This window comes from Orussus abietinus, unplaced genomic scaffold (genome assembly GCF_000612105.2).
Source record: "Orussus abietinus isolate OABI.00-Male unplaced genomic scaffold, Oabi_2.0 scaffold114, whole genome shotgun sequence".
NCBI classification, from domain to species: Eukaryota; Metazoa; Arthropoda; class Insecta; order Hymenoptera; family Orussidae; genus Orussus; species Orussus abietinus.
In genome coordinates, this window is record NW_019394264.1 from 72,734 (window position 1) to 92,272 (window position 19,539).

Below are 19,539 nucleotides of genomic sequence, written 5' to 3' on the forward strand. Positions count from 1 at the left end.
CACCCGCACATGCATGTATATTATGCATTGAGGTAATTTCGTCCACCTATTATCCTTCGAGAAATCTTCACCCAGAACACGTACACTACACTTTTAGTAACTACTATATTCCACATCCTATGTCACTTAATCTTAATTTAAAAACTCCACCCAACACTTTATTTCACACACGCAACTAACACATAGACCCATTTAAATCTAGATATGTTACCTTCCCTGTAGTCCTACAATGAGAAAAATATTTTTTTGAATAATCTTCCGTTGGGTCAAATAACAGGGTTTTAGTAGGAAAAAAAAACATGTAATCACCCCGAAAGAAATATCCGTTTTTCATTTAAAAAATGACAGTACTCGAATTTCTTTAAAACCGTAATGTGTTCAATTGCAACGAGTAACTTGGAACATTTTATTTGATCTATCGAAAGTTTCTTAGGTATGAAAATATATTTCGTTTCTTTCAACGGAGAGATATAAAGTATTCGACCAATGCAATGTATCATAGGTAAGCATTCGGCATTTTTTAAGCGAAGACTATTTCTTAAATTTTATGCTACAGTTTCTTTAACTGCATTCAAGAAAATAATTTCGTTGAAGGAAAAACCATTTTATTTCAATGGAACATATTATTGTACGGTATTTATCTTAATCACCACAATCGACATCCCAATGTTCTTCAACCTCAGTTCACCAAATCTCATCCAACATTTCGTGTGAACATGTGATATTAATTTTATGCTACAGTTTCTTTAACTCCATTCAAGAAAATAATTTCCTTGAAGGAAAAACCATTTTATTTCAATGTAACATATTATTGTACGGTATTTATCTTAATCACCACAATCGACATCCCAATGTTCTTCAACCTCAGTTCACCAAATCTCATCCAACACTTCGTGTGAACATGTGATATTAATTTACGCTACAGTTTCTTTAACTCCATTCAAGGAAATAATTTCCTTGAAAGAAAAACCATTTTAAATCAATGTAACATATTATTGTACGGTATTTTCCTTAATCACCACAATCGACATCCCAATGTTCTTCAACCTCAGTTCACCAAATCTCATCCAACACTTCGTGTGAACATGTGATACATGTACTACGTCCAACCTTGCGACTCTTTTTTTCTGTAAGTCCCCATACCTAACCCTGTACAGTGATTCTGGATTCCACATCCCAACGTCTCCGAACCTCGATCCGAGAACCTCACCCAGCACCCGATTCCACATCCACGCGTGACACACACACGGCATATCCACCGTGTCACCCTTGAAGCGTTCGCGTGCGAGGTATCGAGGGATCGCGGCAGCAAGCAAGAAGGTCTCTTCTCTACCCGGCAGCTTTATTGAATGAAAATGCCGCAACGTTTTTGCCCCCATCAGCATCTCGCGCACAGAACGAAACAATGGCCATTATATGGAACACTCGGGTGTACATATATAAATATAGGAGCTCACACGTGCGCGCACCTCCACGGAGCCGTGTAGAGCCCACACGGTCGAGGCCTTGCACGTACGTGCACACGGCCGTGCTACGTAGCCGAGCACGAGAGACAGCTGTTCGTACTATTATACCAGCACGGTCACATTATGCCTTAAGGACAATCGTGGGAATTCCATTAAGTGGCCTTGAATGGTTCATTCATGTCGATCAACTCCTCTCCTAACGGGGTTGACAGATCAATCGGCCGTACACGAACGATCCGAGAGAGAGAAGGATATCTCCCACTGCTCGCCAGGATCCGATCTTCGATTACCTGTAACTGTAATGCCGATCGCGTGATCGGTTCCTCGCTCTTGGCGATGATCGATCCTGCGATCGAGCCCAGGGTCGGAACCCTCGAATTATTTCCTCTTAATGCGGTGTTTGGTAGGAGAAAGTGAATCGATGCCACCTATTCTTATGGGGTTGATAGGTCGATCGTGCGTGAAGAAAAAGAGAGACGTATTGTAAAGTTCACTAGGAGAGGATCTTACAGTAATTCGCGTCATTAGAGTGGCAATTGTTATAGTTGCATGATCGATTTCGCATTTGGGGGTGATCTCGCGATTAGGACCCTTTGTTCCGTTAATTAATTCTTGATAACGGAGGGTTTGGTAGGAGAAAATGAATCGATGGCACCTGTTCTTATGGGGTTGATAGGTCGATCGTGCGTGAAGAAAAAGAGAGACGTATTGCAAAGTTCACTAGGAGAGGATCTTACAGTAATTCGCGTCATTAGAGTGGCAATTGTTATAGTTGTATGATCGATTTCGCGTTTGGGGGTGATCTCGCGATTAGGACCCTTTGTTCCGTGAATTATTTCTTGATAACGGAGGGTTTGGTAGGAGAAAGTGAATCGATGCCACCTATTCTTATGGGGTTGATAGGTCAATCGTGCGTGAAGAAAAAGAGAGACGTATTGTAAAGTTCACTAGGAGAGGATCTTACAGTAATTCGCGTCATTAGAGTGGCAATTGTTATAGTTGTATGATCGATTTCGCGTTTGGGGGTGATCTCGCGATTAGGACCCTTTGTTCCGTGAATTATTTCTCGATAACGGAGGGTTTGTAGGGAGAAAGTAAATCGATGGCGATGACACCTCTTCTAATGAGGTTGAAAGATCGATTAATTCGGGAAGAAATGCAAAGAAAGGAATCTCACTTTGCTCTTCAGAGCCTAATCCTTAATTATCTTGTACATCTTTACGTGTACATATATATACTTGGTGCGGAATTCTACCGAGCTCTACGATGTCGATCGTTCCTAACCACCCACCGATCGCGTGATCGGTTCCTTGCGATGATCGATCCTGCGATCAGGGCGCAACATCGATCCCTTGAATTATTTCTTGTTAATGTGGTGTTTGCCCTGAGAAAGTGAATCTATGGCGATAGCACCTCTTGTAATGGGGTTGATAGATCGATCAATCGATCGTGCGCGAAGCCATAGAGGGAAAAGGATCTACCTTTGCTCTTCAAGATCCGATCCTTAATTATCTCCTCATAAGTGTAGTGCGATTACGTCCCGCCACCCGGTGGTTGAATAATCGCTCATTGCCAATGATTAATCCTACGATAAGTACGCAGCACTTAGTCCGTTGAAATATTTCATGTTAAAGCCATGTTTATTCATGGAGAAAGTGAATTAGTGCCAATAGCGCCTTTTCTAACGGGGTTGATTGATCAATCAATCGATGATACGTGAAAGAGCTGAAGAAGAAAGATCGTCCTTTGCTCTCTTCGGGATACGATCATCGGTTCCCTGTAAGTGATTGATTAATTGATTTTGATAACCCACCGATCACAACATCAATGCAAAAAGTGTGTATCCTCGGTTTATTTCATATTAATATAATGCTAATCCGATAAATGAGTTAGGATGTAATTTTTTGTTAGAGGTTGACAGATTACCTAGTCAGTAGATCAATTACAAAAAAATAATTTAAAATACAAATGATTTTTTTCCTTCACTTTTTTTTCGATTTAATCCTCAATTACTTCGAGCATATGCACATAATGCGTAATTGTAATCTTAATTCAATTTCGATAGTGATCGAATGAAGTCATAGCTGATCTCAATTCGTAATTGGGTTAATCAATTAATCGGTTGTCTGATCGATGAACTCTGAGAGAGAAGGATCTCTTTTTATTGTCCGTAACTCAATCTTGGATTTTTGTCAAATAACAGTAAGAAAAATTAATCCTAATGCGCTGAACAAGTTTGAAAAAATTACATGTAGTAGTATTCCAGTGGGTGGCACTTAAAAATTATTAATTCATGTTAAGTTGAGTAATTACGGTAGAACAGACTAACAGATTATCGTGCTGTGCACCAGTGAGTTAGAGCGATCGATTTTCGATCGTCGATAATCGATCACGTGGGAGTAAGACGTACTTAAGAGTAAGTGAGAATTTTTCGCCGGATTATCCCTGATCGTAAATTAATTTTGTAAATAGTTTTAAATAGTTTGCGGTGGTCGATCGCTAAAATGAGGTTGACAGATCAATCGGTCGAGCTGGAGAAATGAAAAGAAAGATCGCTCATTGCTCTGGTACGATCGATCCCCAATTACTTCTCGTGGTTGTATTACAAATCGATTTTAACCACCCTTCGTTCGAGTGATCGTTCCTTGCTTATGGACAATCGATCCCGCGACGACAGTAAGATATACGACCCGCTGTGAAATAATTGTAATCGAATATTAATTGTTTCCTTGACGTACTGCAGTGAGTTTCAAAGGGTTGCGGACAAAAAGAACCTCACCGACGTTTTTAATGGATTTCGCGACCAGAACTTAAGTGTACTTAAGTATCGAGTTTTCTTCCCGTAACTTGAGTTGCATCTAATTCCCTGTTGATGTTCCATTTGACAGGACTTCAGCCCTTAGCGAAACGACATTTTCGTAGGAATTGTCGCAAAAAAATGAAAGAGCATATTATTATCACGATGATCACGAAGAATGATTAAATTCTTAAGGAAGTAACATTTATATAGCAATGTATACATGAGAAATAAAATATCGAGGGAATGGGGGGGACGTCTTATGAAATTATGCGATTCAAGAATTTTTGTTTATCGTTGATTAAAATCCAAGAAATTTATTTCAAAATTTATTCTTGGCACACATCAATCGATAATGAGTAAAAGTAGTTAAATCGCATTATTTCATAATATATTAATACTTTAATTATACCAAACATGGGTTCATAAGTTTTTTTTTTTGTAACTCAGACATAAATACTTGGTGCGAAACTCTGTCGAGTTTTCAGATTTAAAAATTAATTCCTTGCATTTTGAGCAATAATGAGTAAAAATACTTGACGTCCATGTTCAGTAAAACGCGTCGTATGTAATTAGTTACTAATTTATGCGTAATCTTTTTTGGTTTTCCAGGATGCTGGATAATTATGACAGGGGTGAGATGACACCACCGCCTCCGGTGAGCAGCTATGGCGGTTCTCCCGGACTTTTGGCACTTCATTCTTCGTTATACGCCACACCCACGTCGAGAAGTTATGACATCGATTCCAACATCGATGCCAACGAGAGCTCGATGCCCGTCGACGCTCAAATCATACCGGTAAGTGATAAAACCTCCGAAGACGACCATGCTTCGCCGAGTCGAGGATCGATCATTTAGAAGCTGTTAAAAAGTATCCCTGCGAATGGGAGGAAAGCTTTAATTCATGGAGATTACGTTTCGTTGAACGACCTTCTGAAATCCCTGCCATGTCGAATTTTGAATGTATGCCTCTCGAGTAAATTTCCTTCGTACATGCTTTCCTCGAGTTACACCGAATTATAGTAAAACGCATTGAAGGAAACCCGAGACGATGGGAATAACATTTCAAATAACATCGCGTGTAAAAAATTTCAGTATCGGATTTAACGTAAAAAAAAAAGAATGTACGGCGTCATCAATGAGTACTTGAACAATAATCTAACCTTGTCGGTACCATTTAACAATGTAAGGTTCATTCGAATACGGTAATTCATTGATATGAAATTAATGCACAATGCGTTTCAGTTTTTCGAACTCAGGAGTTCCCGTGGTAAGACAATAATTACATAGTTAATAACTGATTACTGTGTGGTACAAATATTAACGCATTTATGGTGAAATCGGAAACGTAAGCTCTCTAGGAAACGATAAGCGTATGTAAACATTTGTTTCTCGGCATCATTTTACCGTGTGCCGTAAATTCGATATTCATTTTCGCGGTAAGATCAGTTCTACTGGATGGAGGCGGTGTAATTGAATACACCTGAGGTTCAATATTTCACGTATCTTTGTGCCGTTGAACGATCCGACGCAGATACGGAAACATGAAGGACGACGGAGAAAATCCATACGTTCGGGACGGCTGTCATCTTTGGAAAATCGATTCTCAATCACTCTTCTCGCATTATGCCATCATCACTGCTATTACTTCTAATGCTAGGCCCGGTAAATCCATTCGAAGTTACCTCCCTGTGTCTATCGTTCCTCGCCATCTTACGTACACACCTTCCCCTCGAGTCACAAGCCTGCAGTCACATACCGCAGATCTTCCACCAGTTTACAGCACACTGTATTTACTGAAAATAGTGTAATGATGTCTAGCATTAAATGATCTGGTTTCAGAAAATAAGGAAAAAAATAGGAATGTATATTTGATAAATATATTCGAGTTTAAAGGAATTTCGTCGTTTACTTGGTCGAATACGGTCGAAATTATCGATCTCAGGTGAACCTGCATATCCTGTATTCATTTAATCGTTTACTTTGTTGACAGAAATCTTAGCCTCATTTTAATTAGTTGACGAAAAATCACTTTTCTCCCTACACGGATAAAACATACATTTTACATACATTTTACATACCTCATAAATGAGGCTTTAGAATTTAGAAATATTTTAACTACTAGTTATAAAGTAGAGTGAAACTTATGGAAATATTAGAAATATGAATGCATTACATCGTTGCGTTTATAAGGAGCGAAATTTTAGATAAGTAACATTTGATATTACAATTTATGCTAATAATGTATATTAAGATCTATTTCTACGGTCAGAGGTAAGGGAAAGGACTTTGAGGATCAATCTAGGTTCGATTGAATTTTTGAAAATTCAGATTTTCAGGCTTAATCAAGTCTCAATCTAATGCACGTTTGGACCTTAACCGTACAAAAACTAATTTAAGTATAAATTTGAATTTTAACAGCGACGGATTCCGTCAACATCTTCCTAAGCGTAATCCTTGGCGCGCAAGAAAAATTGTAACATGGTTTCAATTTTATATTGTAGCAATAGGATCTATTACATCTCACCAGGCATGCCGAGTATTAATTCTCGTACTATCCTCTAAATCCTCATACACGTGTACAAGTCTTACACGCGAGAAACATTTTCGATTGGGAGAGAGACTTCGCATTCTCGCGTCATGATAAATTCTTGTAATTTATTTTAATTCAAGTTATCATGTCACGGTACATTTTTATATGCAGGAAGATACATGGGAAAATGTTTAAATATGTTTTTTTTTTTTCTTAGATTTGTAAATTGTTTTAATGGTTTAATGGTGATGTACAAATTGAAAGAAACGATCTTCTATTTCCAGATCCCAGGGATGCTGAGTGGGCCGGCGCAGCAACGTCTGGAAGACATGTCGTGGTTGGCTTCTGGACCACCCCTGGACTATCAGCAAGGCATAACAGCGATTCCCTCGGGGGTGAAGATGTGCCATCCTGGGAGTTCCGCCCAGAGGAGCCTCAAGGAGCAAAGGATACGTCGGCCAATGAACGCCTTCATGGTCTGGGCGAAGGTCGAGCGCAAGAAATTGGCCGACGAGAATCCCGATCTCCACAATGCCGATCTCAGCAAGATGCTCGGTAAGAGAGAAGCACATTTTTATACCGATCCTTGCGCGAATTTGTACCCCTGGTGATGATCCTTTTAACCTAAGAGCTAATAAGACAAGCTGGGTAATTTTATCGATACGTGATATGCAATGTATGACACATATATTTCAGTAATTCACCATTAAGTTCGTCCATTATCGGCGAACGAAGTATCATACATTGATGGAAAGAGTATCATAGGTTATTACCGAATTATGGAAGGGTGGATTATTGATAGAGGGCTTTCTTAAAAGTCCTTATATCATCCACGGTTAGTAAGGAAGAAATGAAGGGAGCGATGTCGAATCATGATTATCCATCTTGCGGTAAGGCTCGTTTTTCTGAGTCTCTGAATCAGAAATGCGACGTTTATTGCTAAGTGGGTAAGACAGGTTTCCGAGCGAATCTTTGCAAATATTATCTTGGGTAGTCCTTGACAGGGTGACGGGATTTGCAAGTGTTTAATTTTGTTAAGTTTATGGAGACTTTGACGTGACGCGTTTTAAGGTGAAAGAGGAACTGTCAGGGATTTACTGGCAATTTTTGTAGGTAAAGAGTCCTTAAAGAGGAGAATCCCCGTTAGACTGATTTTACAGAATGCCCCTTCAATTGGAATCTAGGACCATGCTTTTTGAAATAGTCTTCTCGATTTCCTATCGATCGTGTCGACATTTTCGTATTTATTCGCCTTAGCACTGCGACCTCCTAGAAATTCGAAATATTTTACGTGCACCGTTCATTTTTACATTAAAATGAATGGCGCGTTGGAACGCGAAAGGATGTCGCAAAGAACCCTGGGAATGAGAAAGTTGGAAAATTTTTCTCACACTATCGTTATGTCGCGTTAGCTTAATTGCGTATCGCCTTAATTGACCGGAGATGTGTACTCTCCGTGATGAGTAGAAAGGAGGCGTTGAAGATTTTCCAATCGCGTTACAGATCTGAGATCTTTAGGGTTAGGTACATAAGAATGAGTTACGATCAGTAGATGAGCTTTTCAACAAACTTGGGGCAGATTGTTTAAAAAGATCCGGTTCGAAGTGAGGAGTAATTAATACTTCACGCGAGTTCAATTGGAATGAATTTGAAAATCAGAATTTGTTAAGAGGAAATGAAGAAAAACTGTTCAGGCCTTTTATGCTTAATGACATTAATGAGGAGGCAAATTGCGGTATAGTGGTCTTTTTTAACGCCTCCTCCCCTGACACGTTCTTTTTTTATAGTAAATGCATACTTTGAGTAAGGGGCGTCACACTTTGATGAACACTTACTCCTCCCTTATGAATGACACAATGTATGCACGGCCAATTAGGATGTATCTAGAATCAGTCAGGATTTAGCAACACTTGTTGTACGATGTGTGTTAAGTACAATCGCAGATAGTTAATTACGAATTAATTTATCTCGGAGGTTGTTTAAAAAGTTCGGAATTAGTCTCAGACAATGATTACACTGGCAACGAGGAAAAAAGCAAACCTTGCATTTACCTATTTACCCTGCAATTACCGAATAAACAAACGAGTATAACGTCTTAATTAAATGACCGTGTCTTTTACTCTAGACAATTGTCTTCTTCCCATTTCCGAGGAAAAGTGTAGAATCTGTTAATTGAATACTGAACATTTAATTTTCTATTACGGATTATTAAATAAGTATAGAGGGCGTAATGTCTGATATATTTATTTGTTTTCCGAACACCTGTCGAACTGGTACATTATTGTCAGTAAAAAATTACGAATACATTTGAAATTAATCTCCTAGGATTCAAGTTTTTCCATTCTTTACATTATTCAGTTCTTTATTCGGTAAAAGGTTCTGCCAATTCCATAATTATTCACTGTTTCCTTATCGGTTGGAAAAGTCGAAACTCATCGATCGGACATCCAAGTAATGAGCTGGATATTATTGGCATGATGCGGCCTTCAATTAGTATGCAGGTCAAGTGTTACCACCGCCATTTTCCACTTCTCTTTTGAACATCCTAATTGAGTAGTACTCCCGTGCATAAACAATATGACAAATAATGATCTACCCATTGAATTCATTTCATATCTGCTCCATGATAATTGTTTTCCACGGAGTTCATGGCATTGACGCGATCTCTACCTTTCCGATCTATCAAACATCCGTCAACTTGCTCGTCGTTAAGGCGATGTGAAATTGACATCTGAGGATTTACAAAAATTTTCTCCAAACTGGGTATACATGTACATTTATAAAAAAACTTAAAAATATCTACAAACCAAATGTTAAATAATTGTAATTCCATGGTTGTCAGGCTACAGTCTCCACATCCACCCTGTAAAGTTTGAAACGATTCGGTATCCCCGGTTCGGAGAAAAGTTTCATAAATCAGATCTCTTTGACGCCACATTCACCCCACCTTAATGTACGGAGCAACTTCCAATTAATAGATATACAAGCATCTCTTTGATCCTTCTTTTTTATATAATATTTTTTCCGAAGATAATCACGAGGTACGACACTAAGAACCCCATAGCTACCCCAAGCGATTCGCAACTTTGCTATCGGAATTTTTCCTAATTCCTTCGCATCACCTTATGCACAGAGCAACCCTCAATTAATAAATATACAAGCATCCCTCTGATGGTTCCATTTCATATAATATATTTTTTCCAAAGATAAATTTCATATAATATTTTTTCCGAAGATAAATTTCATATAATATTTTTTCCGAAGATAAATTTCATATAATATTTTTCCCGAAGATAAATTTCATATAATATTTTTCCCGGAGATAAATTTCATATAATATTTTTTTCCGAAGATAATCACGAGGTACGACACAAAGAACCCTATAGCCACCCCAAGCGATTCGCAGCTTTGCTTTTGTAATTTTTCATAATTCCTGCAGCATGCCTCCCTCCGTCCTTTCGCCTCGCCGGCCCGAAGCAACCCGCCCCCGTTATCGGCAGGGAAACTCGGAACCTAGGGACCGAACATTAGGCGATCGGCTCGATGTTATTGGCATGACGCGGCCGGCGATTACTATGCACATCGAGCGTTGCCGCCCCCACTTTTCTCTTCTTTTTTTATTTCCAGACATCCTACATATTCATGCGCGTGCTGTATGTCGATCCGTCCATCCGTTCGTCCGCCCGTCCGTTACTCCGTCCGTCCGTACACGTACGCAGCCCGTGCGCGTGTGCCAGGGTTACCTTCTTGCGCAGACGCGCGTGCTGTACATCGGAGGACGACGGCGCGCATGCGCGAGTGCGCGCGCAGGTAGACATGGCGGCCCCCGCGGTCGGCTAGGCGGCGTTACACGGACGAGCCGATGAGTCGTGTGGGCCTTTATATCCGGTGACACGCGTGCCCGCGCATCTTTATTAATCGTTCTCCAACCGTTAGCTCGCCCTTGGACTCGTATGTCAACATTGGGGGCTGCTAAAGAGGCAGGACTATATGCCGGGGAATTCTTTTTTGCGGGGCCCACCCCGCGGGCCCGATCGACGCACGTTCGATTCACTTGGATTCCTCGAAGGTGACGAGCAGTCACCTACGTACCTTCTTACGGGGAGTTGTCTGTCCTAAAAGCTCGGCCTGACGGCATCTCAAATTATTGTCGATTCGTTATTTAAGCGTTTTAACCTATTCACTGCCAACTACGAGATATCTCGTAGTAAGCGTTTGTACCAAGACTGCCTCGACATTTTCCTGGCAGTGAATGGGTTATTCATTTATTTTCTCGCCTATATATATTTTTTATTATTTTTGTTTTTTATAATTTTGAAAAAATACATATATAATGTCAAAATATTGATAAAACTTTTCTTCAAACTGACCCTTTCACATTGCCTTAAAGTTCTGGAAGAATCCATGTCGCTACACAAATTTAAAAAAATTTTTTTTTTAATTTAAAGACACGTCATTGGTAACGTCACATGGCCATTACATTTGCAACGCGTAGAAATAGTGCGGAGACGTGCGTAACATTTTTTAACAATGATATAATACGTTTGAGCAAGAAATGATGAAAATTGGAGGTATTTTTAAAGGGGAAGTAATATTTTAATCGTGTCCTGTGTAGTAATTAAATCTATAAACAACATCATTAATTTCGTACTTCTAATCTTTGGTGTAATTTTGAGGGCCACCAATGTATAATGAGAATGCAAACACCTAGGAGCAAGGATATTAATGTGACGTATAGTTATGAACAAATTGAAAGTACCATACGGGTGAAAATGTAACAACATTGCTTTGTTTTGCAGTTCAGTGGATAATATCAATTTGGCGCCGCCATCTACTTACGGATTACACTATTTTATAAACATTTCTTGTATGAGACCTGAAGATATCAACTATTTAAGAATGTATATCTACAAATAGTATTGGTCAACATTCTTATGCTTTTTATGAATCAATTCGCGTGTCTCTTAAACCGTGAGATTGTTCCTCGTGCACCAGCTCGAGGGTCGGAACATAACCTCAATTAATTTTAATTCTTATGAAAAATAATGGATTATTCTTGAAGATCATCTTTCAGAACTTTCTCTTCCATATAGTCGGATAATTTATTGTATCTCATTAGAAATCGAGATTGTTGAGGTAATGGAAACACTCTTTTGTACTCTTGCTGTTGTTACTTTGTACTAAGGAGATACGACGGGCACGTGGTGTCGCGGTGACGTTGGGATTTTAATAACTTTTTACGGGACAAGAAAAGCGGAATCGTTTATCGGCTTTGCGGCGATACAACACCTGCGAGAACGGAAGTTGATCGTAATTTACAAGTTCAAAGTATATGCCGCGCACGCGCACAAACGCTGATAAGCTTTGTACCGTTCCATAGCGTTCTGTAGCACTGATCGAAGCAAACAGTCGCGTATCGTGTGGTCGACATTCCACGAATGCTATTGTTACAAGCAGTAACGACGTCGTGGAGAATTAGTATTGACAGTAAAACAGGCAGAAAATCGGAGCACTATCAATAACAACTTCTTGCCAACTGCAACACTTATTGAGTTTGTGCTAGAGAAATAAGCCGGGAGTAATCGAATACTTCATATTACTAAGCGACCACCCTGAAGAAGGAATATGACAAGATACTGACTGACCATGAAGTCTAATTCGTGTAATTGAAAAATTACCTCCAATTCATTTTCATCTCATTTTGGCCAATTTTTAAATGTTGTTTCCTACCTTTAGAAGAAATCGCCACGTGTTGCAAAAAACATGGTGATCCGATTTGTCGATGCATGAAAAAGTGAGAATTAAAATAAGCCCTTTCGATAATGAGATATGTGTAAATTGTTTGAAAATGTGGGGACGCGATTGAGTCGGAGAAATTGTTATCCTTTGCCTACTGTTCGGACTTTATCGGAGGTGTTAAAGAGCAAATCCAGGCTGTAAATCGATCGGATCGAGCAAATGGTCGCGATTAAAAATGCATAGAACTAATCTCTCCCGGTTAGAGGTCTTCGAAGAAAGTTCCTTCAGAGATAGTAATCGGTTTTCTTCGTAACGTCGGCAGTAATTTTCAAAGGGGGTGAAAGGTGGGAAGGGGAATGGCTGTACCGGAAATAAGACGCGAGGCAACGAGACTTTCCTATCCTATTTCCTGTTTGGCCTTTCAATGGGATACCGCGTCGATGGCGTCATCGCGTTTATTTTCTGACAACCGTAGAGATTCACTTTTTCGATTTCATCACGGTGAGTCGACTGAGTACCTTCGATCAACCCTTTCGCTACTAACGGTGACTATAGTCACCCAACGCCTGACGCTCCCTAAAAAGTATATTTTTCATTTGTTAGATATTGCCGTTTGGAATTCTTATCGTTTATATAAATACAAAACACCCAAAGATACTTCTATAGCCGCTTTTCATCTTGCATTAATAAGACAAATATTTAGGAAATACCATAAAGACGATTGTAGACAAAGCGTTCCTAGATCTGCGGATAAACCTCCTTTAGGTTTACTGGTAGACCCATCCCAGCGATTTACCCTAGCGAGAAAACGAACCGAAAAAGCGGATTAAACAAGTGTATTGTTTGTATTAAAAATGGGGTGCAACGACAAACGCATTACCAATGTAAGATATGTCACGTAGGACTTTGTTTATATCTGTTCTTTGAAACTTTTCATACGAAATTACATTATTAAATTATATTTTTTAGTAGCATTATAAATAAACTTATCTTTTATCTATTATGCATTACTTTTTTGCAATTTAAATAAAGCGTTAATAATTTACCTCACGTACCTAGACGTTAAAAGATTCTATCTCTCGGCAGTTAAATTTCAGCGTGTCTTCGTTGGGATTGCCCCATACCGAGGCAGCGCTTCTACGAGCCGATCCGCCGGAGTGAAAAACTTAAGGGTTATTTAAGGATCGGGAACGAAAAGATGGACGATATCGATCGGAAAGAAACCCTTTCGCGGACCTAAAAAAGGTACCTTAAAGGTACCTGAAAATCAGGCAAATTTACTAAACGTTTTTAGGTACATTTCAGAAGTTTTCAGGTACCTCAAAAAGGTACCTGATTTTCAGGTACCCCTTAAATGATTCAGGTACCTGTACTGAAGGGTTTCAGGTACCATTTAGAGATTTTCAGGTGCTTTTAAAAGGTATCTAATTTTCAGGTACCTATTAAAATGTTTCAGGTACTTCTACAGGTACCTGAAAATCTCTAAAAAGTACCTGAAAACGTTTAGTTGCGGTACCTGATTTTCTGGTACCCTTCAAAATGATTTAGGTACCTTTGCTAAAGGGTTTCAGGTACCTTTTAGAGATTTTCAGGTACTTTTAAAAAGTACCTGATTTTCAGGTAACCTTCAAAATGATTCAGGTACCTTTGCAGAAGGGTTTCAAGTACCTTTTAGAGATTTTCAGGTACTTTTAAGAGGTACCTGATTTTCAGGTCCCCTTCAAAATGATGCAGGTACCTTTGCAGAAGGGTTTCAGGTACCTTTTAGAGATTTTCAGGTACTTTTAATAGGTACCTGATTTTCAGGTACCTATTAAAATGGTTCAGGTACTTCTAAAGGTACCTGAAAATCTCTAAAAAGTACCTGAAACCCTTCTGCAAAGGTGCCTGAATCATTTTGATGGGTACCTGAAAATCAGGTACCGCCACTGTACGTTTTCAAGTACTTTTAGAGATTTTCAGGTACCTTTAGAAGTACCTGAAACATTTTAATAGGTACCTGAAAATCAGGTACCTTTTAAAAGTACCTGAAAATCTCTAAAAGGTACCTGAAACCTTTCTGCAAAGGTACCTGAATCATTTTGAAGGGTACATGAAAATCAGGTACCTTTTAAAAGTACCTGAAAATCTCTGAAAGGTACCTGAAAATTTCTAAAAGGTACGTGAAACCCTTAACAAAGGTACCTGAATCATTTTGAAGGGTACCAGAAAATCAGGTACCGCCACTAAACGTTTTCAGGTACTTTTTAGAGATTTTCAGGTACCTGTAGAAGTACCTGAAACATTTTAATAGGTACCTGAAAATTAGATACCTTTTAAAAGCACCTGAAAATCTCTAAAAAGTACCTGAAAACCTTCAGCAAAGGTACCTGAATCAATTTGAAGGGTACCTGAAAATCAGGTACTTTTTAAAGGTATTTGAAAACATCAAAAAGGTACTTGAAAACCTTTAGTAATAGTACCTGAAGCATTTTAACATGTTCCGTGCCGCGTGGGACGTGTACGCCCCACGGTCCGTTTGCGACAGCGTACTCGTCATGTGTTTTGGCACGGAATGTGTTAAAGGGTGCCTGAAAATCAAGTACATTTTAAATTATACGAAAGCTGTTGAATACGAGCATTGCTGGCCAAAGTTTCCATTGTCGTACGGCATCTATGAGGTGTTTCTATCCTGGGTGAGATAGGGCCTATCGTGTGTAGTACAGACGCGCGACTGTTTAAACACTCGGTCCGACCATTTGAAAAATAATACTACGTACACTTTGCACTTTGAAAGAATTTCGTGTACACCTTTATTACCCTATTTTTTTGCCACGCATCTCATCGGCTACTCCCTTGACGCACATCCTGGGACATCCTGTAGATACTATCGTGTTATAAGTAATTCTTATTCCGAGTAGTTCCTGTCTTTTTATAGTTCTTATTTTAGACTAGTTCCTGTTATAGACCATGAAACTCGGTAGAGTTTCGTGTCAACGGTTGATTAGCGATATGTTGTTCCCTGTTTCTTAAACGGAAGTACGGTCGTCCCAAATGCGAGCAGATCTCAGATGCTTCTATTTGGCCATGTATTAGTCCCTGGTGTCAGTTTGAACGGGAAGGAAATCTGCAAATTTTAATTTTTTTTTATTGATTCCAGGACGACTTAGATAGTCGTTCCATTATTTCGTTGGTAATCTATCGTTCCATTACATCGTCACTCACCCGGTAATAGGAGGGAGGTTCAGCATCCTCTTAAACGTTTACGCAATACATGGGATATTGAATATGAGGTGCGCTGGCTGTGAAGCTTCCATTGTCTCCCGGCAATTCCGACCAACTGCGAGCGGCGGTTTCCATGCCGATCCAGTTGTAGATAGTCCTTATGGGACGTGATTTCACAAATTGCAAGTTTCTGCGGCTCGGGCCACCAGCGCTCTCGGACAAGTGGATTTCGCCTGAGCCGGCCGCGTGGGTTAATAGGTTTCCAGCTTAAGGCTTGCCATCGTTATCCGACGCCACTGTGCTTGGGACCACCTACGACAAATGTGGCAGCCCGCAAATAATACCCGGCCCGTGTATCCGCCGACAGGGACGATAGGGGGGCGAGCCAAGTCGGAACAACGCGGAGCCTAGCAGTATCGTGCTTTAGTGTCTCTGATTAGCCCGTAGGTTACGAGGGATCGAACTATGAACCTTCCGTTACCCTCCTTGCTCTCCTACTGCGGAGATAGCTGCCTAGAGTCAATGGTCCCTGGCCTTTTTCCAAACTAGGATCGACCGACCACTTGGGATGTTTATGACCGAAATGGCGACCGATGCCGAAACTAAATCAAGAAGAGCGGATCCAAAGCGAATTTTAATCCCTCTTGGGACGCTTTGAGAATCTCGAATTTCTGACGAATTTTCCTGATAATTATACAGTTTTATGGTGAAATGGCGAAACTATAACAAGAGCAGATACAAAACGATTTTAGTAGCTGTTAGGACGCTTTGAGGATGTATGGAGTCCCGACGAATATGCGTGAAGTGTAATTATACATTTTTTGACGAAATTACGCCTGACATTGAAACTAAACCAAGAAGAGCGGACCCAAAGCGAATTTTAATCTCTCTTGGGACGCTTTGAGAATCTCGAATTTCTCACGAATTTTCCTGATAATTATAGTTTTATGGTGAAATGGCGAAACTATAACAAGAGCAGGTACAAAACGATTTTAGTAGCTGTTAGGACGCTTTGAGGATGTATGGAGTCCCGACGAATATGCGTGAAGTGTAATTATACATTTTTTGACGAAATTACGCCTGACATTGAAACTAAACCAAGAAGAGCGGNAAAATTAAAAAAATATTTTTAAGGGCAAAATTTAAAAAAATATTCTAACCACCTTTTAGTTATTTTTACTAACAGAAATCTGTGGTTAGGATATAAAAAACGGCACGAGTCACATAATTTGCAAAGTAAGCGCTCAATGTAATACTGAAGAAACAAGAAGCGCGTGCAAGTCTGAACACGCGAGAAATGCGCGCCGCCAGATGAAGCGCGACATAGATTTGTGTGCCGCCGTTGGGGGAAACAAATGAAAATTGGCGCCGGCGGGAACGTGTTAAACAGCAAATTCTGGAATCGAGATATCTCAAGATGTAAACCTCCACGTACTCTCGCAAGAATAAAAATGAAAAGAAATGACGTATTGCGTTTACCTCTGATTTTTAATCGTACAATAATGCCACTTTATAATATGTGCACAATGATATATCCTCATCGTCCTTCCTCATTTCCGTAAAAATGTTATCAATTGAGCGATTTCGAGTTACGCACAACTGGACTCTTATTATGAGATAATAAGCTGCAAAGACACTTAAGGAATTGCATACAAAAGAAAAAACCACGAATTTGTACCTACGTTATGATTATTCGTTTTTTTTTTTGTAATATTGACTATTTAATTGGGAGACTGTATAATTGTTCCAAAATAACATATGTGAAGGAGGCATTTTAAACGTTAGTTTATAACTTATCTTGTCCTCGCGTTAGCGCGATTCTAGTTTTGCCGTAAAACATGCTGACATTATCTTGTTTTAGTGTTCCTGATTAGCTTATAAGTTACAGAGAATAGAGCTGCGAACCTTCTCCTATTGCGAGAATATCTTCGGGCAGGTCAAGGGTCACCTGATTTTTCTGCAAACCGGGATATTCGCATTGAGAACCAAAGTAGCCTAACTCGTAATAAGGACCCTTCAGGGTACACACTTGAAGAGTAAAAACTAATTTCCGAATTTATTGGCGAAGATGTCCATAACGGATTTTAATGATAAACCCGATGTCAGTTAAACAGTGTATATAACATTTTCAAATATATCGTCAATACACCTTCTGCTTTTTCAATTCCACCAAATATTGAAGATACTCGGTGCACCCTTTGGAAACAGAAATTTCAATTTTTTAACAAGAGCGTCACTTCGAGGTCAGGTTTATATGTCTTTACCGGTTTATTGCGACATGTACTGTTAATTTCTTATGTCTTAATGAACGAGTTAATGTCAAATTCTCCGTTAAAGCCCTTACGTATATTTGTAAAACGTGCGGTTGGCACCGGAAAGAGTCAGGACGTAGTCGAGGTGTAAAGGGAAATGAGAAGTAACCCGACCCACCGTCTAAGAATTTCTTCAACCTTTAAAGTGAGTCTATCCCCTCTTCGGTAAGGATTGTACCTCCTTGTCCAATCGAATATAGTCCTTACCACAAAGGTGACTTTGTAAGAGCAGTCGTTTTGCCTCTCGGCTAGATACCTAGGTGCGTTAATGCGTCCTTTGTCGCGCGGTATCAAGGGGGCGCGTATAAGTCAAGAATTTCATTTTTACATCGTTACTCCCAGCGAGGTATCGCCGGAATGTGGAGTCAGCAGTATCATGATTTAGTGCCCCTGATTAGTGCCTGGATTTACGAGGGATCGAATGCTAAACCTTACGTTATGGCCGTTCCTCCTTTTGCGGAGATAGCCCCGCGCGAGGTATTCGCCGATATTAAGACGTAAATGTTTCCCCTTCGCGGGACTATCGACTGATTGGAAGTCCCAGTAGCCCTGCGGATCACCGAGTCCTTTTTCCAGATAATGTCCCACGAAGGACGCCCATAAAGTGCCCGGAAATTTCATGGTTGTTGGGAATCCGAAGTCTGACCCTTCCGTCTCCTGTTAGTCCTCCCTTGAAAGGATATCGGAGTCAGGCTCCAATTAACCCTTTCCTATCAATCATCCGTACTTGCACCTGAAACCGAAAAAAAGCTCGTCCTTTGCGCCGGAGACGGCAATTCCCGTGTCCGCTTCCTTGAGGATAGTCCTTAACGTCGCCTAAGAAACCTGCCTTTTTCACTTTCATACGGTGTAGTGGCATATATTATTATGTGTACATTATTATAAATTATTGTAAATTATCACGGACGCGTCGATGCATTCCGGGGTCAGTAATACCGGTAGGTGGTTAAGATTCTCCTGGGAATTGCATTTTGATCTACGATCCGAAAGGAATACATTTTTCTTATTGGGATATGCCAGGGAAGGGAAGCTGCAAGAACTTTAACTTTCCGTCAACCGAATTCTTCTGTCGTTTCTTCGAAACGCAGGAATGACAATATCGCGTACTTCTTTCGAGTTTTTCTTCTTTTTTTTTTTATTGTCATGAATGTTAAGGGATTTCAATTTTATAGGCTCTCGTTTGAACATTTTTATAATATGCTTTTATGTTAAATGCGAACGATCAGGCTTCTCTCGATTGGCGGATGTAATATCAACGGCCAATCGAGACTAATCGAGGTCAGAGAAAATCTCATCCCATGGTCCTTGTCCTGCAAAGACTCTTCTTATAGTACATTCTAGCTCGGGATGCCATATAAATATTACTCTAATATTTTTTTCATACTCTTCCCATGGTTCTTGTCCTGCAAAGGCTCTTCGTATAGTACGTTCTAGCTCGGTATGCCTAATAAGTATTACTCTAATATTTTTTTCATACTCGTCCCATG

At 39.8% G+C, this 19,539-nt stretch overlaps 1 protein-coding gene across 3 annotated transcripts in view; it reads left to right on the forward strand.

Moving 5' to 3' along the window:
* LOC105701565 (putative transcription factor SOX-15) overlaps nt 1–19,539 on the forward strand; it is an 80,391-nt gene that overhangs the window by 25,736 nt on the left and 35,116 nt on the right. For all 3 annotated transcript variants that reach the window (XM_012428411.2, XM_012428409.1, XM_012428410.1), the window contains 2 exons: nt 4,876–5,062; nt 7,082–7,352. In XM_012428411.2, the coding sequence (XP_012283834.1) occupies nt 4,876–5,062; nt 7,082–7,352 (458 nt within the window). The remainder of the gene's footprint in view (nt 1–4,875; nt 5,063–7,081; nt 7,353–19,539) is intronic.